The 21,732-nt window shown below is 40.9% G+C and overlaps 1 protein-coding gene across 2 annotated transcripts; it reads left to right on the forward strand.

Moving 5' to 3' along the window:
- The first annotated feature begins 12,338 nt into the window (after positions 1-12,338).
- On the forward strand, positions 12,339-21,503 carry LOC139381456 (prosaposin receptor GPR37-like). 2 transcript variants are annotated; one of them, XM_071125014.1, is made up of 2 exons: positions 12,339-12,456; positions 18,886-21,503. In XM_071125014.1, the coding sequence occupies exons 1-2, from the start codon at positions 12,421-12,423 to the stop codon at positions 19,717-19,719; spliced, it is 870 nt and encodes a 289-aa protein (XP_070981115.1). In that variant the 5' UTR covers positions 12,339-12,420; the 3' UTR covers positions 19,720-21,503. The 2 variants fall into 2 exon arrangements, with proteins under 2 accessions (XP_070981115.1, XP_070981106.1); XM_071125005.1 differs by having other exon boundaries at positions 12,368-13,902.
- The last annotated feature ends 229 nt before the right edge of the window (positions 21,504-21,732 follow it).

The following is a 21,732-nucleotide window of genomic DNA, read 5'->3' on the forward strand; positions in this document are numbered from 1 at the left end:
GCATCAACAACCCAACTCAAAGAAATCAACGGGTTGTTTTTCACCCAACATTTTTTTGAGTGTAACCTATTGTTCTGGGAAAAATTAGTCAGTAGTAGATTGCTAAACTGTATTTTATATGGATGATAAATGTAAGCCTACTCTGTTTTTGACTGTTCACTAATCTGGATATGCACACTCACCTTTGTGCGCCAAGTCTGATGACTGGTCATTGGCCAGCAATCAAGATGCACAACTTTTTGATTCTGAATCATAGACTTGAATTGAACTATGACTTGTGGGCAGTGGGTTCAGGACAACAATGATAAAACATGTGTAAAAAAAACATAGAATGTTTGTGAAATTATACCACCACCGAAAGGGCACTTTGGAGACTGGAAGGGCACCCTTGTGGAAAAAACACATGCATTTCACAGGTGATCACATGATCTCGTGGGCCCTGATGTGAACTAATGAGAAGTTAACGTGATAACATGTGACAACATGTGAATTAAAGTGACAACGTGAAGTAGCTGATACCATAAAACTACACGTGACAACATTTGAGCACGTGAGAACATGATCTTGTGAAATTAATGGAAAATAAATGTGACAACATGGGATGCAAAATTTCAACATGTGAAACCATGAAACAGTCATGGTCCCCTGCAGGTTTTTGTCTAGTTCTTGGTTTATTCCAGGGACTTCCTCAATAATGTTTTTAGGACGTTCTCAGAACGCTGTGTCATGGTCCCCTGGAGATTTTTGTTGAGTTGAGGTGAAAATACGGAAAATCTACAGCAAGTTACTCTATTTTTACAGCTAAATTAGGGTGTTAATGGTCAGTATGCTGCTGTATGCTGATTACTTGGAACTCAACCTCACTTGGGATTATGAACTGACAACCTCTTGGTTGCTAGTTACCTGAAGTTCCTGCTGAGCTATAAGGTCTATGGACATATTGGAGATTGGCTATATATTTATTGCCAAAAATAAGTAAATATATACAACAACTCAAAGTTATTTATTCAATAAAATTAAAGAATGCTACTGTGTTCTGATTTCAATTACTTGTAAAAATCGACTATAATTTTGTACTGTGAACACAATTGGCACAGCCTTAAATGAAACTTGAACTTATAACCTCTTGGTCACTAGCAACCTGAAATAGCCTGCTACCGTGCAGCTACACCACCAGATCTGTGAGCATAAAAGATATATGGCCACGCACTAACTGGCAAGAATGTATTTCTGCACTTTTGATCAAATGTAAAACTAGCAGTGCTCAAGGACACGATGTAGAGTATACATTTGGGGAATTGAACATTTGGTTGTGAGTGCATTGAGGTTTCTGCAGTGCCAATAGGTTCTGTATTAACACAAAAAAATAAGAGCATGCTTAGGGTGCAATGTTTTACCCTGGGGTACAACAATGTCAAAGGTACACTTCACAGGTACACATAGAAATTCCCATGGTACATTTTTGTAACTTGTAGGTATGGAAGATTTTTCTACACAATATTTTGTTTGAACAGATAGTTCAGTGTTTTCAACAGGTCAATATCGCTCACAGTGGTCAAAAAGCCTAGTTCTTCCTCGTCTTCCACTTCACTGGCAACTGAAATGGGTTCTAAAAGCACATTCATATCAATCTCAGTGTAGTTAATCTGTGTGTAATTTTATTTTTTTTATGATGGGTTTATGGCCAAGGCAATGTGGCTGAAATGGTTATAGCTCCCTGGGAACAAGGAATGACCCATCACTATCGTCCCACTGTTTTACATTCCACATGTATCACTAGGGCTCCATCATGTGGTGTATCAGTGAAATGTGTTTGGAATGCAATGGCCATGTGGACCCCTTGTGGGGTGTACAGTGCATTCGGAAAGTATTCAGACTCCTTCCCTTTTTCCCCATTGTTGTTGTTACAGCCTTATTCTAAAATGGTTTAAAGAAAAAACTGTATCATCAAACTACACACAATACCCCATAATGGCAAAGCAAAAAACAGGTTTTTAAAAATGTTTGCAAATGTATTTAAGTATTCAGACCCTTTACTCAGTACTTTGTTGAAGCACCTTTGCCAGCGATACCAGCCTTGAGTCTTCTTGGGTAGGATGCTACAAGCTTGGCACACCTGTATTTGGGGAGTTTCTCCCATTCTTCTCTGCAGATCCTCTCAAGCTCTGTCAGGTTGGACGGGGAGCTTCGCTGCACAGATATTTTCAGGTCTCTCCAGAGATGTTTGATCGGGATCAAGTCCGGGCTCTGGCTTGGCCACTCAAGGACATTCAGAGACTTGTCCCGAAGCCACTCCTGAGTTGTCTTAGCTGTGTGCTTAGGATTGTTGTCCTGTTGGAAGGTGAACCTTTGCCCCTGTCTAAGGTCCTGAGCATTCTGGAGCAGGATTTAATCAAGGATCTCTCTGTACTTTGCTCCGTTCATCTTTCCCTCAATCCTGACTAGTCTCCCAGTCCCTGCTGCTGAAAAACATCTCCACAGCATGATGCTGCCACCACCATGCTTCACCGTAGGGATGGTGCCAGGTTTCTTCCAGGCGTGAGGCTTGGCATTCAGGCCAAAGAATTCAATATTGGTTTCATCACACCACAGAATCTTGTTTCTCATGGTCTGAGAGTCCTTTGGGTGCCTTTTGGCAAACTCCAAGCGGGCTGTCATGTGCCTTTTACTGAGGAGTGGCTTCCATCTGGCCACACGACAATAAAGGCCTGATTGGTGGAGTGCTGTAGAGATGGTTGTCCTTCTGGAAAGGTCTCCAATCTCCACAGAGGAACTCTGGAGCTCTGTCTTGATTGCTCAGTTTGGCCGGGTGGACATACGTAGCTTATGTATTATTAGCTTATGTATTTCACAGTCAATAACACATTAGAAAAAAGTCTATATACAGTGTGTGCAAATGTAGTAGGATTAGGGAGGTAATGCAATAAATAGGCCATAAGGATGACTGCTTAAAGTAGATAGGGCCTGAAGGCTTGTCAGAAAGAGAGCTCCGCTCCTTCTTACGAAAAGATGCAGGGAGAGTGATCCATCCAGTGGCGATTTTAGCATGTAAATCTTGGTGGTGTATACTCAACCAATTTTGTTTTATGCATGCCAGCAAAGCCACTAGACAACATAACACTAATTCATTAATTGCACTTTAACTGTGACAAACGGTGCCCACACCCTATGACTGCTTCCCGTGTATTAATGGGGGGGCGAGGTTAAAAAATGTATGTAATCCTGCTTTGTGGCATTCCGCGAACAATCTATGTTATATTGATCGCACAATACATTGTTGTGGGTGTAGATATGGTTGTCCTTGTTCGATAGAACAATTGGAAGTCGTTCAGCGATGTTCCGATCGGTGGATTCATTGCTACAAGCAGACATATTTTTTCCAGTATGAAAGACTCCAACCACAGCTGATGCCAGCACCAAGAGGGCAGATGACAAATACGGTGCCTATCTAAATAAGTGATTTATTTATAAGTTACTAACTTCAGTTGATCTACTGAAACTTATTTTGTAGTGACGGCTAACATACTACTGTGTTACAGTGGGGGAGGTTCTCTGAACTACAGATTTTTACACCAGATAATGGGATTTAACCAAATATGTTTTGTATCCAATACTGGGAGTTACAGGATAGGTACTGTTTGGTGAAGCACAGAGAATTTTCAACCAACCTTAGCGATGCCCACTTTGTCCCCCATTCAGGGAAACAGGAGTCTCATAAAATGTCAGTGTTCAGTTTGAATTTAGAAAATGCCCCATTATTCTTTGCTCCATAAAGTTATCCAACAATATGTTTGCCGCCATCGTGTCTATTTCATGTCTTATCATTCATTGATCGAGACAGGTCTCTGTCATCATGACATACAGCACTTTGGGGTGGACACCCATCTGTCTCGATCAATGAGAGAAGACTTGAATAGACAAGAACATCTTTGGGTAAATCACATTATCTGGTATAACAATCTGTAGCTACAGTTATATGCACTTGTGCGTCTCTACACCTGAGACACACTCGGACACATTGAACTACACTGTTCATACAATGTTTTTGTATGTTACTTTTATCATATAACATTGTTATTGAATACCCAGTTCTCTTGAGTTAGCATTAAATAGTGTACACTCCCCTGTCTTTTAGAATTTGACAAATAAACAAACATTCATTGGATATCTGAATGTCTAGCATCTATTTGATGCTACAGAGCCCAGTACAGCTTACCTAAATATCTTATGTGAATCCATAAGAGCAGACACATTTTAAAGATTGATAGAAAATATCAATTTTTATTTGATGGTGGTTCTAAATCAGAGCTCTCTAACCCTGTTTCTGGAGAGCTACCATCCTGTAGGTTTTCACTCCTACCTTAATCTAGCATAATTAGCTGATTTATAAACTGAACCATGTTAGTTACAACTTGGGTTGGAGCGAAAACCTAAAGGAGGGTAGCTCTCCAGGAACAGGGTGACACACCTTTTCTACCACAGGAGGTTGGTGGCACCTCATTTGACCTCACTGTATATAGACTTTTTGTTTTCTTCTGTTCAATCTTGTTGAGCTCCATAACCGCAAGGTGTGTATGGTGTGTATTTTTCAGCAGGGTACTGTGGAATGACTCCAGATAAACTGAGTTTTTCAAAAAGAAAAGGTAAAAAGAGAAGAGCGTTAGACTAAATTGATTACACAGTCTGAAAGATAATATGTGGACCTCAGGCTCCCCTAACCACCTATATCTCCATAACAAAATCACAAAACATACAAACACTACCCAATTTATGTTTTTACCATGCTTACTGCAAATGTTGTTGTCTTCGCCGTCAGCTTGTAAAAATGTTGGCCAATTTACCTTCACTTTATGCAAAGCTAGGGGTTGAAAGCGCATGTTGGTGGAATCAGACTATGTATCACCGACAAGAGAATACAGAACAATACACAAAATAACCACCCCACTAATTGTATTGACATCTATTAGACTGGCTTGGTAAGCATATCTAACATGGTCATTTCAATATTGTCAGCTTGCCATTCGCTAAATAGCATCACTGAATTGGCAGCAAGATTGCTAGCCAGCTGAGACTGGCTGAGAACCAATTAACCAACCATAGACAATGTATACACACACATTCATCATTGCTACCAACACACAAACAGAGAATAAGTTAGCTTTATCGACAATTCTATTTTTGGTGGAGTGGAGTGTTTTCCAGACAGGAAAGGATGGCTACCAAATTGAGATGCCAAATAAGAGTAACATTAGCCAGCTTATGTTAGCTAATGTTAGTCAAAGATAGAACAAACATACATGTTTACTCTGCTGAAGGTAGCTACCAGTCTAGCAGTGACTACAACAATTGCATTAGCGAAATCGATTGACAGTGTGGACAGTATACCAAAAGATAGCTACAGTATATGATTTAGCTGATGGCTTTAAGAGTTCAAAAAAGGACTGTAACTTTAGCTAGCAAGCTAATTTACCCAGCTGGTCCAACAAGGCTAGCAAGCTAGGTAACTTTAAATTACCTCTAATTGAGAATATTCTGTTTAGTTGTGAAAAAACAAATCAATGCTGTCGCATCACTTAGCTTAGAAGTGGATTCCTAATCAATTCAGCCTGAAAATACCTCTGATAATCTTTGGTCACCGCATCATTCTTGATACCTGCAAGCCACGAGCAGAATCAGGGTTATGTAATGCAATACTCCTCACCTTCGCTTTGTCAACAAAATAAAAACAATAACAATGGCGGTGGGGTGGACTGATAGAATGTGCTACATCTCTCACATGCTGTATAAACCCGAAGCCTTAGAATATGATGATGAGAGGAAGCCCTTCCCAAAACAACATTTTGTTACGAAGAGGGTGCACTAAGTTTTGTAAACTTGACCATTCCTAAAAGTGTCTAAAAATGGCATTGTTTATAAGGAGGGCGAATTTAGTTATTGTAGAAAGAGAAAGTGGTGTGCTCAGCTCAAATGTTGGTAGTAGCAAAAAGTATTTGGGTTCTGGATTCGAAAGGAATATACTTGACTAAAAGAAAATCCGTCACTAACTAAAATATTCTTCAAGTTTTAAAGAATTTTTTGAGCAAGAGAAGTCAGAACATGTTTTGGTAAAATGCAGTGTGTTCTGACCTCCGCTAAAAGAACTGAACTTAAAGAATAATTCTGTGAGTGCAGGTTTTTCCTTTATTCACAAAATAAGCTATTGCACATCCCAGCATTGGCCACTGATTTGCTGAGTACATGTGGTGGTTGGAGTTGTCAACAAAGCAGCATGACAGAAATATCATGACAAGTTTTCAAACTACCGGAAGTTTCTTTGAGGCGATATATAGAGTTGAGGTCGGAATTTTACATACACTTAGGTTGGAGTCATTAAAATACATTTTTTCAACCACTCCAAAAATGTATTTTTAACAAACTATAGTTTTGAACAGTCAGTTAGGACATCTACTTTGTGCATCACGCAAGTAATTTTTCCAACATTTGTTTACAGACAGATTATTTACTTATAATTCACTGTATCACAATTCCAATGGGTCAGACGTTTACATACATTAAGTTCACTGTGCCTTTAAACAGCTTGGAAAAGTCCAGAAAATTATGCCATTGCTTTTGAAGATTCTGAAAGGCTAATTCACATAATTTGAGTCAATTGGAGGTGTACCTGTGGATGTATTTCAAGGCCTACCTTCAAACTCAGTGCCTCTTTGCTTGACATCATGGGAAAATCAAAGGAAATCAGCCAAGACATCAGAAAAAAATCATTTGTAGACCTCCACAAGTCTGGTTCATCCTTGGGAGCAATTTCCAAACACCTGAAGGTACCACGTTCATCTGTACAAACAATAGTACTCAAGTATAAACATCATGACGCAGCCGTCATTCCGCTCAAGAAGGAGACGCTTTCTGTCTCCTAGAGATGAATGTACTATGGTGCGAAAAGTGCAAATCAATCCCAGAACAAAAGCAAAGGACCTTGTGAAGATCCTGGAAGAAACAGGTACAAAAGTATCTATATCCACAGTAAAACGAGTTCTATATCGATATAACCTGAAAGGCCGCTCAGCAAGGAAGAAGCCACTGCTTCAAAACAACCATAAAAAAGCCAGACTACGGTTTGCAACTGCACATGGGGACAAAGATCGTGCTTTTTGGAGAAATGTCTTCTGGTCTGATGAAATAAAAATAGAACTGTTTGGCCATAATGACCATCATTATGCTTGGAGGAAAAAGGGGGATGCTTGCAAGCCAAAGAACACCATCCCAACCATGAAGCACGGGGTGGCAGCATCATGTTGTGGGGGTGCTTTCCTGCAGGAGGGACTGGTGCACTTCATAAAATAGATGGCATCATGAGGTAGGGAAATTGTGTGGATATATTGAAGCGACATCTCAAGACATCAGTCAGGAAGTTAAAGCTTGGTCGAAAATGGGTCTTCTAAATGGACAATGACCCCAAGCAAACTTCCAAAGTTGTGTCAAAATGGCTTAAGGATAACAAAGTCAAGGTATTGGAGTGGCCATCACAAAGCCCTAACCTCAATCCTATAAAAAATGTGTGGGCAGAACTGAAAAAGTATGTGCGATCAAGGAGGCCTACAAACCTGACTCAGTTACACCAGCTCTGTCAGGAGGAATGGGCCAAAATTAACCCAATTTATTGTGGGAAGATTATGGAAGGCTACCCGAAACGTTTGACCCAAGTTAAACAATTTAAGGCAATGCTACCAAATACTATTTGAATGTATGTAAACTTCTGACCAACTGGGAATGTGATGAAAGAAATACAAGCTGAAATAAATAATTATCTCTACTATTATTCTGACATTTCACATTCTTAAAATAAAGTGGTTATCCTAACTGACCTAAGACAGGGAATTTTTACTTCGATTAAATGTCAGAATTGTGAAAAACTGAGTTTAAATGCATTTGGCTAAGGTGTATGTAAACTTCCGACTTCAACTGTAGAGCGCTTGAACAACAGCATTCACTTTTGAATGTCAAAAAACAAATGACCACTACTGCATTATACTATAAAATGAGTAGCCAGTTCACGAAAGAACGAGTGTACCAGGAGTGTACCAGGAAAGCTAGCTAACGTAATGTGGCAAAGAATGATGCACTAGCCAGTTAATTTTCATTCTGAAATAACTTCATATTTCTGAGTTGGTCAGATATTAGTTTAGAAAGACGAACTAGCTACCAAGCTACCTGCTTCCTATAGCTAGCTAGCTGCTTATCAAATGTGGACAGCTAGCTGGATAATTTTACAAAACAATAAACCTAACAATTTCTCAATGTTTCTGTAGCTGGCTAAAACATTTGATCATGCTTTGTGATAACCTGTTTTATGCTGTTTTAGTCCACACAACATGTCACCCTGTGACCGACAGTTGAACCTTATAAACATCAGGGAGAAACAATAAAATTGGACAGGCTTTTTGTCCTTCCAGATCCAGGATGAGAAGGTTCTAGATAGTGGATCTCTCCATCCTTCGACTCTTATTGGATGTAGTTGTCCGGTTTATCAGGTCCCAGGCTCCCATAACTGTTATGATTATTTATTAACAAGTTAATTACCATTAGCTTTTTGGTTTAGCAACATCTGTACCTGATGGAGCACATCTAGTCTCACATGCGGAAGTAAGCCGTCTGGTGCATGAGACTCATTCGGAGGAGGAGACTAGAGCAGACCCAGACGTTCTGACTGAACAAACGCACATTTGAGCACCCCAGGACGGTCCATTTACTTTGTGTTGTTATAATTTATGCTATGAAATCCTGCGATTTCATTTTGGCAGTTACCCTTCAAAGAACATAGCTGGCAAAACAGTTGAGGCAATATTCACATGACCTATGCGCCCACGGAGGCAGAGCTGGCTGTCACTGAGGGGCAGAGTAGTGATTAATTGAACAGCTCGTTATGAACAATATATTTTTTAAACTGGAAAATGTACACATTTATAGCACTTTTATGAGCATTTAAAACCTAATCCATGAATGATGTAATATATATTTTAACTTTTTTTGACCAATCACAAGTGGGGCGCCGCTTCTAACGCTTTTATTAGCAAGCCGCCGCTGGCACACGCACACTTCAGAGTATGCTGTCCATATTGGAAATATGCAAATCAGGGGTTGGAACAGAAATACGTTTTGAATCGTTTCTTTCTGACCAGAACTATTTTTTTTCTGTTCCACTCTTCCAACCAGAAAAATAAAGTTCTGCACCATTTATTTTCTTAATTTAGCTTGACATTAAATTATTTCACTAGCCACTGTGGATAGAGCAGCTTGCTATGAGAGTGGGCAAAAGTTATAGTTGTTTACATGCAAGTATAGGGTGTGAGATACAACTGAAATTTTGCAGGTGGGGAGAGCGAGAGAGGGTGGAGGAGGAGGCTTGCTGTGAAGCACTGGGCAACTTCTTGTTATGACATGCATTATCTGAATTAGGTCCACAGAATTATACCTACGGAGGACTAGCTTCTATGAAGGAAATTTGAGTGTCTTTGAACTTCAGAGAGTAGGTTAAACGTTGTACCAAAACTAATTTGCTAGCTAACAACTCGTGTGTGCAGAGCGGCACCAGAATTCAAATAAAAGTTAATAAATTCAATGTGAAATGTTACAAGCGTGATTAATAAAAAATCCATCCCCCTAATTTCTGAAAGAACAACGGATTAACTTTTTCAATTCTAGTTAAGGATACAATAGCAACAAAGATACTATAGTGACTATAGTATCCTTAACTAGCATTGAAAAAGTTAATCCATTGTTCTTTAATTCTCCCTCATTTCTGAATCACACTTGTAGCGTCAGTAGTAGGCTAGCAGACTATGCTTCATAAGGGGAGGGGCTGGTCGCCTAGAGTAGGCCAGAAGGCTAAATTGAAAAATAAAACCTCTTTGCAAATAAATGTATTAAAAATCCTACAATGTGATTTTCTGGATTTTTTTTCTCATTTTGTCTGTCATAGTTGAAGTGTACCTATGATGAAAATTGCAGGCCTCTCTCATCTTTTTAAGTTGGAGAACTTGCACAATTGGTGGCTGACTAAATACTTTTTTGCCCCACTGTACAAGTATTATACACAATTTAAGTTAATCCAGCCACAGTGTTTGATTTCAAAAAGGCTTTACGGTGAAAGCACACCATGCAATTATGTTAGGTCAGCGCCTAGCCACAGAAAAACATACAGCCATTTTTCAACCAAGGAGAGCTGTCACAAAACTCAGAAATAGCTTTATAAATATTCATTTCCAAAAAAGACTGTCATTATGGCATATTTTGTGTAGATCTGTGCGGACAAAATTACAATCAATTAATCAATTTTGAATTCAGGCTGTATTACAACACAATGTGAAATAAGTCAAGGGGTGTGAATACTTTCTGAAGGAACTGAACAACTGAACAAAAATATAAAAACAACATGTAAATTGTTTTTCCCATGTTTCATGAGCTGAAATAAAAGATCCCAGAAATGTTCCATATGCAGAAAAAGCTTATTTCTCTCAAATGTTCTGCACACATTTGTTTACATCTCTGTTAGTGAGCATTTGTCATTTGCCAAGATGATCCATCCAACAGACAGGTGTGGCATATCAAGAAGCTGATTAAACAGCATCATCATTACACAGGTGCACCTTGTGCTGGGGACAATAAAAGTCACTAAAATATGCAGTTTTGACACACAACACAATTACACAGATATCTTAAGTTTTGAGGGAGCCAGCAATTTGCATGCTGACTGCAAGAATGTCCACCACCAAAGCTGTTGCCAGATATTTTAATGTTAATTGCCCTACCATAAGCTGCCTCCAACATTGTTTTAGAGAATTTGGCAGGACGTCCAACCGGCCTCACACCGCAGACCACGTGTATAGAATCGTGTGGGGTTAGTAATAGGCAGGCAGAAGCTACAGACAACGAACACAATTACATTTTATCGATGGGAATTTGAATGCAGAGAGATACCGTGAAGAGATCCTGAGGTCCATTGTCATGACATTTATCCACTGCTATCACCACATGCTTCAGCAAAAATAATGCACGACCCCATGTCGCAAGGATCTGTGCACAATTCCTGGAAGCTGAAATTGTCCCAGTTTTTCCATGGCCTGCCTACTTACCAGACATGTCATCCATGTTTGGATAGATGCCAAAATAAAGGTAACACCAACATAAACTGTGTAAATAGGGCTTCGGACCACCACGAGCCAGAACAGCTTCAATGCACCATGGCATGCATTCTACAATTGGCTGGAACTCTATTGGAGAGATGTGACACCATTCTTCCATGACAAATTCCATTATTTGGTGTTTTATTAATGGTGGTGGAAAACGCTCATCAAACCATTCAGTGACCACTCGTGCCCTGTGGATGAGGGCATTGTCATCCCATGGGGGCATAGCCAAAATAATGGCCTGTCCATCATTTTTATACATGGCCTTATACATTACGGGATGGTAATTGTTTCATTATATACAGTGAGGTCCAAGGGTATTTGGACATTGACACATTTTTTGTTGCTTTTAATATTTTCATCCATGTCAGTGAACCGTTTAGAAATTACAGCACTTTTTGTACATAGTTCCCCCATTTTAGGGTACCAAAAGTATTTGTATTAAAATAGTTGAAGGTTTAGTATTTGGTCCCATATTCCTAGCAAGCAATGACTACATCAAGCTTGTGACTTGACAAACTTGTTGAATGCATTTGCAGTTTGTTTTGGTTGTGTGTCAGATTATTTTGTGCATAACAGAAATCAATGGTAAATAATGTATTGTGTCAATGTAAATAAAAATAGAATATGTTTCTGAACAAATCTAGATTCATGTGGATGCTTCCATGATTACGAATAATCCTAAATTAATTGTAAATAATGATGAGAGAGAAGTTACAGAGCCACAAAGATCATACCCCCAAAACATGCTTACCTTACATCTCACCATTACAAATAGGAGGGGGGGGGGCTAGCATTTTCGGGGGTATGATATTTATGCCTCTGTAACTTTCTCATTCATCATTATTTATGATTCATTCAGAATGATCCACAATCATGGTATCATCCACATGAATATAGAAGTATCGAATAGTACGCTGGTATTTTTTACATCGCTTATACCAGGGGCACCTGTTTAGTAAAAAAAAAAAAAAAAAAAGACAATGAGTGCATTCATTAATTAACCCAGCGCCCCAATACGCGCTACCGTGAAATGCCTTTTAAACTCAAGGATTCTGAGGCCTGTCAGGCCTCCAGGGGAGCCCTTCTCTTCTCTGTTCTCTCAGCGATGTCCATATCACAAGCGGTGTGCAGCTCCAGACTGAGCTTGGCACGTCCCCGACAATAACGCACTACATCTCGGATTTGTCGCCCCGGACCTGAGGGTACTAGTAACTACACAGGGAGCTATTCGGACATGCTACCACACCAGGAAACTGCAGACTTTAGACGGGTATGATTTGGATTTGGATATGCGATATTGTGGCCACTTACATCTTTTACAATCTATACAATCTTCATAGAGGCAGTCCCGAGATTCAAGGACACTTCCTACACAGGGTTAGGAAAGAAACGTTGCTGAACTTCCCTTTGGCGCAATTCTGCAATAATACGAAATGCTCTGAGACCACGTTGAATTCTGAGAAGCACCTGACAATTGCATAGTGCACGTTATCTAATTGGACGAGGGTTTGACAACTATTGAATGACGCTGTCAAAGAACAATGTTTCAAACTTGTGAATTGAGGTTTGGCGTTGGTTCTGTCGTCTCCGATTTGGTAGCCTAAACATCAATGGATACATCACTTTGGAACACAAGCCCCTATTGTCGCGTGTTTTAGGATACACAATGCTAGTACTACTATTGAGATTACTGTGCTTTTCACTTTGTAGAGAGGTTGTTTTCACTCACATACACCGGGAGAAGACAAAGACAAATGTTACTCCTAGACATGAGTATGCCGTCACTAACGGGAACGTAAACAAAACCAATAGTAGGCAGAGTTGGCACTCTGTGTATGGCAGAGTTGTCAACGAAATGGACAGTAAAAGGGTGCATACCTCAAGTGCATCGTCTTGGGATGTGGTTAGGACATTGGTGGATAACATGCATGGGACTGTTAATATGAAAAGAGTTATGAATGAAAGAACAATAGTGCGCAAAGGCCATTCTTCAAATGGAACCGATTATGTTACGTTACTCGAGGATGGAAAGTCGGAGAGCCTCGAGGTGGAAAAGTTGGACACCGAGCAGCATCCAATCATGGAAACGCGGAATGTTGTATATGGTCATTTAAACCCCTCCATGAGACGCACGCGAGAAGGGCACCACCGTAACGAGCACAAACGGATCTGCAGACACAAAAGAGGGACTGTAAGCCGTCGGAGAAGAAATGTGAAGGATGGCAGTAAGAAAGATAACAAAATAAGTGAGCCAACCATGCTGTCAGATGCGTCTTTGGATGCACTGTTGGCCATGTGGAAACCGCTGCCTAAACCTATGGCCCAGAACCAGTCAACAGACTTGCCATTTGATGCCAGTGATTATGAACAGTTCACTTTACCAGACCTCCAGGACTATACCACACTGATTCCTCTCAATCCTCAAACAAAGAGAAAATATGTAAAAACTAACTTTTACCCCATAACAGCAGAATCATATGCCATCATGATCATTTCAGTCATCATTTTTACTGTTGGAATAATTGGGAATATGGCAATCATGTGCATTGTGTGCCACAACTACTACATGAGAAGTATTTCAAATTCTCTTCTTGCCAATCTCGCCCTTTGGGATTTTGTTGTCATCTTTTTCTGCCTGCCGCTGGTGATATTCCATGAACTAACCAAGAACTGGTTGTTGGGGGAGTTCTCCTGTAAAATCATCCCCTATATTGAGGTAATTCCCACTAGCTATTGTGTTACTCGAGTGAGTGTTATGATTGGGTGTTGAAGTGGGGTCCCTGTTCAAAGTTTGCTGCCAATAACTCTCTTTCTTGTCACTTGTCATATCTACATTATATGCATGGTAGGTACTTCATATGACATGCAATGATCTGTGCTCAATTATGTGCACAGCCTGGTCTCATAAACTAGACATAGCATAGTACATCTGGGCCACTGAATTTAGTATGATATGTTACGTTTGTATGGTTACATGAAACTGAAGGTTACTTAAGGCAAAAAATAAAGGAGGGTGGTAGATCGGGCATATATATATCTTTTTTTACCTTTATTTACCTAGGCAAGTCAGTTAAGAACAAATTCTTATTTTCAATGACAGCCTAGGAACAGTGGGTTAACTGCCTGTTCAGGGGCAGAAAGACAGATTTGTATTTTGTCAGCTCGGGGATTTGAACTTGCAACCTTCCGGTTTCGAACCACTAGGCTACCCTGCCACCCCATATAATGCAAATGCCTAGCAACCCAAAGGTTGCGTGTTTGAATCTTACCATGGCCAACTTTAGCATTTTAGCTAATAAGAAACTTTTAACCACTTTTAACTGAGCTACTTTGCAACTAGAATGTAAGCTAACCCTTCCCCTAACCTTAACACTTAACACAGGTAGCCTAGCAGTTAAGAGCGTTGGGGCAGTAACCGAAAGGATGCTGGTTTGAATCCCTGAGACGACTAGGTGAATCACCTGCCAGAGTGCCTTTGAGCAAGGCACCCTAATTGCTCATGTAAGTCGCTCTGCATTCGAGCGTCTGCTAAATTACAATTTTATTTTTTAGCTAACCCTAACTCTTAACCCTTACCCCTAGCCTAGCTAACGTTAGCCAGCTTGCTAACATTAGCCACAACAAATTAGAATTCTTAGCATATCATATGTTTTGTAAATTCTTAACATAGTGTACATTTTGCAAATTCGTAACATATCAATTGTAATTTGTAACATATCATGAAAATGGATGATGGACATCCACAAATTAATACATACCATACCAAACGTAATATATCATACCAAATGGAGTGTCTCAAATTTACGTACAGAACAATACAAAATGCTTTGAGACCAGGTTGGTGTGAAGTGTATCAGGTTTAGATTACTTGTTCTGCAATGTCACCTCAACCTGTTGTTTCAAACTCTTAGGTGACCTGTCACTGGCTAGATACAGAAGTAAATGCCCCTAGGCAATCTATGGTCAGAGATAGGGTTACAGTCCTACTTTCTCTCTAGTCTAAACAATGAGACAGTGGGCGTCAGTAATTACTGCACAGACCCACACCTCATATTGCATCCGTTTACCATGTCTATTTCAGCAGTAAGGCAGCTCTTTTGTCAGCCATCTATTGTAAAATATGCAATGGTAAAATTAGGTGTTGAGGGATCACATAGACATTGTGCATAGCCTCTAAAATAACATGTTTTACAGAGTTACACAAATCTAAACACACATTAAAGTGAGCTTTCTGAACAAAACATTTTTTAAGTAATCAAAAATTGGGACATTAAAGACTGTAAAAACACCAGGAAATCAGTTCAGAGTGATTTTAACTCATTAAATATGTTCCCAAGTATTCTCACACATGTAGAGATGGTATACAAATGTGGTATACAAATGTAAGCAAGGTTTAAAATTATTACGTTTTATTCAAACAAATATGTTTGGGCTTCTTGCGGTCAATTTGCAGTCTATAAATTATTTATAATTATGTTCCGGCCCCTCGACCAACCGCTCAAGAAAAAAATCAGCCTGTGACTGAATCTAGTTGACGATCCCTGCCCTAGATCTTATGCATTCCAAGAACTTGGAACACCTTATACAGTTTGCAAAATAAACTGTGATTAAGGTCACACCGTTAAAACGATGCACCTCAACAGCTATGCACTTTCTTGGTGAAAGTAGCTTTGATTGGAATAAACACAGATCTGATTGAATGAGTATAATCAACACATTGACGGACCCACATTGTCCTTGATAGGCTAGGTGCAATTTTCCCTACTGTTTACACCTATCCAATCCTTTCAGATCTCCACAAGTGCAAAACCCTAGGACTTGGTGTACCTGTCTCTGTTTTATACAGTCCAATCCTCTCCTCTTCCACAGACCTCTTTGACTTAATCTCCTGCCTTTTACCAGTCTGTCTGTTCTCACAGTCACAGAAATGTACTTCGTGTAAGATGGATGAATCTTGCAGGGGTTCACTATCATACTGCGGGTCCTGAGTGCCTTTCATGGGAAATGTGTTCATTATTTACCCGGAGAAGGAAGCACACTCCTTTTAGAAGAGGAAATCATCTAGATTTAAAAGATTCTACGGGTGGCTAAATACATCTGCCCGGGCGTGCATATTGTACATGATGACAACAAGACAGATAAACCACGACACAAAGACCCAAAACAATCCAAATATGTCTGTAAGCTGCTTAGTGACAGAGTTTGTAAGTCCAACATTTACATTTGACATACACTCTAATGCAGAGCAATTGAGAGCCTTACCAAAGGGCACATCGGCAGATTTTTCACCTAGTCGGCTCGGGATTCAAACCAGCAACCTTTCGGTTACTGGCCCAAAGCTCTTAAAACACTAGGCTACCTGCCGCCCTGTAGGCCATTTTAAAACCACAGTCCCAGACCTAGCAGTTTAAGTCTCTTTGAGTCACCTACCTCCATGGTAAGAACATTAAATGCATAGCGGCAGCGGCATCCTCATTATGTTAAGTGACTCGGTAATCAAGCATTTAATGGAGCGTAATTACAGAAACAGTGGGGCCATTAATTCTAATGGTTCCTGTGGCAACTGAAGTACTCTCAGTCACATGAAAATGTGTCATTATGGACACAAAGGTGACCGAGGTTAGTTACACAAGGCCTGCCCGGCATTAACAGCTGGTGCGCGATGTCTAATATTAAAGAAGTCTCGAGGTATTGCTTGCCTGAGGTACAGTACCTTATGATAAACTGTAGACCACACAATCTACCAAGAGAGTTCTCATCTATATTATTCGTAGCCGTCTATTTACCACCACAGACCGATGCTGACATGAAGACCGCACTCAACCAACTCTATAAGGCCATAAGCAAATAAGAAAATGCTCACCCAGAAGCGGCGCTCCTAGTGGCCGGGGACTTTAATGCGGGCAAACTTAAATCAGTTTCCAAATTTTTACCAACATGTCACATGTGCAACCAGAGAAAAAAAAAACTCTCGACCACCTTTACTCAACAGACAGAGATGCATACAAAGCTCTCCCCCGCCATCCATTTGGCAAACCTTACCATAATTATCTTCTCCTGATAACAAACAAAGGCTCATTTTGTTCAGGACAATCCAGGGTATGACGCCATGTCATCTTGTAACTGTACATTTAACATAGTGATCATAAACATTCACATGACATGATATGACATGAGTTTTATGACATGGAAATATTAATTTAGAGTGTCTGGCTTGCTTGTATGACATCAAAGCGTTTTTTACTATATCCTCAACGTCTCAGATTTCAAAATACATAGATTCCTCTTCATTTAAAGCATTCCCTCACCCAGACAATTAGAGGGAGGGATGGGGTCAACTTCTTGTCGCGTAGGGGTGCTCAAGTTAAGAACAGCGCTGTGAATTGCAGAGCCTGAGCCCTGACATCATTTATAGGATGTTGCTGTACAGCCGCTGCGTTCCAATTTAAACGCTTATCAATGCCCAAATCTTCCATTTTCAACCCGTATACTACGGGTAGGAGTGTAAAGGGCTCCATACAAATGGTGCTGTTTGTGAAGTGCAACAGATCTCTCACTCACTCTCTCTGAGGCCATAAGGACCAGACAGATCAAAGCCTGCCCCTGTACGTCTGACAGTACTCACGGCTTCTCTGGCTCAGGCACTGGCTCCTGTGTTTACACCTTCCTCTGCCAAGGCCCATAAGGAGGCAGTCACAATGATCAAGCCTAGCAACAAAATAACATATCACACCTACACAGTCTAGAAGACAACACTCAATGTAAACTGCACATCTGCTGTCGCTGAGTTCTATGTGTATTAGCGTGTAAGATTTGGGTGAAAAAGCAACCACATTTGCAACACTTTTGTGGCTGTATTGTGATAGCAAAAAATTGGAGCATGGTGAAGATCTGGGTGTAGGGATAGAGATATTGCATTGAGATATTAATCTCCATGCCTCATGGTCTGCAGTTTGTGTTCATGTTATTTAATCATGAATATGAGCTGGCTCTCTTGCCAAGTCCATAACGCGATTAGGCTATGAAATGAGAACTGCATACTGTAACCATCGAGGACTGCAACTGGTCTCCCTCGCACACAGCACGATACACTGTGCTCCTTCTTTATCACGTTACAAAGTCACCAATATTATAAGCTGGTGCTCTAAAAATAAGTGGAAGTCACCCTTTGGCATACAAATGGAGTCTCCCGACTCGTTAAAACAGTATCACTCATAACACATTACTCATGGCTACTTTCAAACATCTCAGTATGGGAAATGAGGATCTAGTGTGCGATGAAGGACGGAAAAATCTGTTTGTCATTTATTAAAACAAGTCTGGACATTCGAGTGCTCTGTCAAAACAGAATCTCTTTATGGAAGATGTCTCTCCCTCTCTCTAAACCTGCTGTCTAGTATTCTGTGCTGTACCATTGTCATTTGAAAATTGTTCCAAGCGGTCTTTAAAACATGGATGGTTTACAGTGGACACATTCTTTTGGTCTTTTCAGAGAGCAACGTGGCTCTGGGGCCTTGGTATATTATCCAGATTCCCAAGGTGCTATACAACAAGGAGAAGTATCTGGAGACTGGATACATTTTCTATACTTGTTTCTCAATCAAAAACAAAATAACTCTCACTGTATTGTTAATGTGCAGTAATAACACATTAACTGGATAGTATCTTACCTTTTCCTCCCTTCTCTTTGTCCTTCCAGGTCGCCTCCCTAGGGGTTACCACCTTTACCCTGTGCGCTTTGTGCATCGACCGCTTCCGTGCTGCCAACAACGTCCAGATGTACTATGAGATGATTGAGAACTGTGCCTCCACGGCCGCCAAGCTGGCCGTTATCTGGATTGGGGCTCTCCTATTGGCCCTGCCAGAGCTCCTGATCCGCCAGCTGGTCACTGAAGATGGCGAGCCTCCGGATGTGATGCCCTGCCAGCGCTGCGTGGTTCGTATCTCCACCGAGCTCCCTGACACGCTTTACATGCTGGGCCTGACCTATGATGGTGCTCGCCTCTGGTGGTACTTTGGCTGCTACTTCTGCCTACCCACGCTGTTCACCATTGGCAGCTCCCTGGTGACCGCCTGTAAGATCCGGCAGGCCGAGCGGGCCTGTGTGCGCGGCAACAAGAAACAGATCCATCAGGAGAGCCAGATGAACTGCACAGTTGTGGCTTTGGCCATCCTCTATGGCTTCTGCATCATCCCAGAGAACATCTGCAACATCGTCACTGTCTACATGGCGGCGGGTATTCCCAGACGGACCCTGGACATTCTCCATCTGGTCAGCCAGCTGCTGTTGTTCTGTAAATCGGCAGTGACACCTGTCCTGCTGTTCTGCCTGTGCCAGCCCTTCAGCCGGGCCTTCCTGGACTGCTGCTGCTGCTGCTGTGACGAGTGTGGCCCGCCCAGATCTTCCACCTCTGCCACTACCAGTGAGGAGAACGAGCACGAGTGCACCACCACCGACCTGGAGCTGTCGCCCTTCAGCATCGTCCACAGGGAGGCATCCTCCTCCTACACCACTGCGGCGACCCACTGCTAAGAAGGGACTAAAGGTCATGACCTCCATCAGATGTTACAACTGCCCTGGGAAGAGGTCAAGAGATCGGACTGTAAACCCATTGGGCTGGTTTCCCGGCACCCGGATTAAATTTACTCCATGATGCTAGCTAGTCTGGGGATATGCTTAATCTGAGTCTGGGAGACCCTTACAGTTAGGATTAGTAAATGTTTTAATCCCAACAATTTAGGAGTTTAGAGGGCACGCCCTATTCTAAATGTTCACTTAATTTCCTGAATTGACTTTGAATTTAATTGACGTAAACTCTGGTAAACATATGTCTCGGTTTACTCAAGTTGTGTGTATATGCAGTTGAAGTCGGAAGTTTACATACACTTAAGTTGGCGTCATTAAATCTTGTTTTTCAACCACTCCACAAATTTCTTGTTAACAAACTATAGTTTTGGCAAGTCGGTGAGGGCATCTACTTTGTACATCACACAAGTAACTTTTCCAACAATTGTTTACATAGAAATGATTTCACTTATAATTCACTGTATCACAATTCCAGTGGGTCAGAAGTTTACATACACTAAGTTGACTGTGCCTTTTTTAACAGCTTGGAATATTCCAGAAAATGATGTCATGGCTTTAGAAGCTTCTGTTAAGCTAAATGACATCATTTGAGGCAATTGGAGGTGTACCTGTGGATGTATTTCAAGGCATACCTTCAAACTCAGTGCCTCTTTGCTTGACATCATGAGAAAATCAACAGAAATCAGACCTCAGGTAAAAAATAATTTTTAGACCACAAATTCATCCTTGGGAGCAATTTCCAAATGCCTGAAGGTACCACGTTCATCTGTACAAACAATAGTATGCAAGTTTAAACACCATGGGACCACGCAGCCGTCATACAGCTCAGTAAGGAGACGCGTTCTGTCTCCTAGAGATGAATGTACTTTGGTGCGAAAAGTGCAAATCAATCCCAGAATAACAGCAAAGGACCTTGTGAAGATGCTGGAGGAAACAGGTACAAAAGTATCTATATCCACAGTGAAACGAGTCTTATATCGTCATAACCTGAAAGGACGCTCAGCAAGGAAGGAGCCACTGCTCCAAAACCGCCATAAAAAAGTCAGACTATGGTTTGCAACTGCACATGGGGACAACGATCGTACTGGTCTGATGAAACAAAAATAGAACTGTTTGGCCATAATGACTATTGCTATGTTTGTTATCTTTGGAGGAAACAGGGGGAGGCTTGCATGCCGAAGAACACCATCCCAACCGTGAGGCACGGGGGTGGCAGCATCATGCTATGGGGATGCTTTTCTGCAGGAGGGACTGGTGCACTTCACAAACTAGATGGCATCATGAGGGAGGAAAATTACGTGGATATATTGAAGCAACATCTCAAGACATCAGTCAGGAAGTTAAAGCTTGGTCGCAAATGGGTCTTCCAAATGGGCAATGACCCCAAGTATACTTCCAAAGTTGTGGCAAAATGGCTTAAGGACAACAAAGTCAAGGTATTGGAGTGGCCGTCACAAAGCCCTGACCTCAAGCCTATAGAACATTTGTGGGTAGAACTGAAAAAGTGTGTGCGAGCAAGGAGGCCTACAAACCTGACTCAGTTACACCAGCTCTGCCAGGAAGAATGGGCCAAAATTCACCCAACTTATTGTGGGAAGCTTGTTGAAGGCTACCCAAAATGTTTGACCCAAGTTAAAAATTTAAAGGCAATGCTACCAAATACTTATTGAGTGTATGTAACCTTCTGACCCACTGGGAATGTGATGAAAGAAATTAAAGCTGAAATAAATAATACTATTACTCTGACATTTCACATTCCTAAAATAAAGTGGTGATCCTAACTAACCTAAGACAGGGAATTTTTACTTTGATTAAATGTCAGGAATTGTGAAAAACGGAGTTTAAATGTACTTGGCTAAGGTGTATGTAAACTTCCGACCTCAACTGTATGATAAATTGTCCATTTGTTTACAGAAACCATACGGAAAGTAATGTGAATAGTTCAATTCAACATTTTGA

The sequence above is a fragment of the Oncorhynchus clarkii genome, chromosome 2 (assembly GCF_045791955.1).
Source record: "Oncorhynchus clarkii lewisi isolate Uvic-CL-2024 chromosome 2, UVic_Ocla_1.0, whole genome shotgun sequence".
NCBI classification, from domain to species: domain Eukaryota; kingdom Metazoa; phylum Chordata; class Actinopteri; order Salmoniformes; family Salmonidae; genus Oncorhynchus; species Oncorhynchus clarkii.

Bases quoted from the DNA above. Each gene is read 5' to 3' on its own strand.
- LOC139381456 (XM_071125005.1), top strand. From the start codon at position 12,853: ATGCTAGTACTACTATTGAGATTACTGTGCTTTTCACTTTGTAGAGAG. The intron at 13,903-18,885 runs GTAATTCCCACT...TTGTCCTTCCAG, and splicing joins AAATCATCCCCTATATTGAG to GTCGCCTCCCTAGGGGTTAC.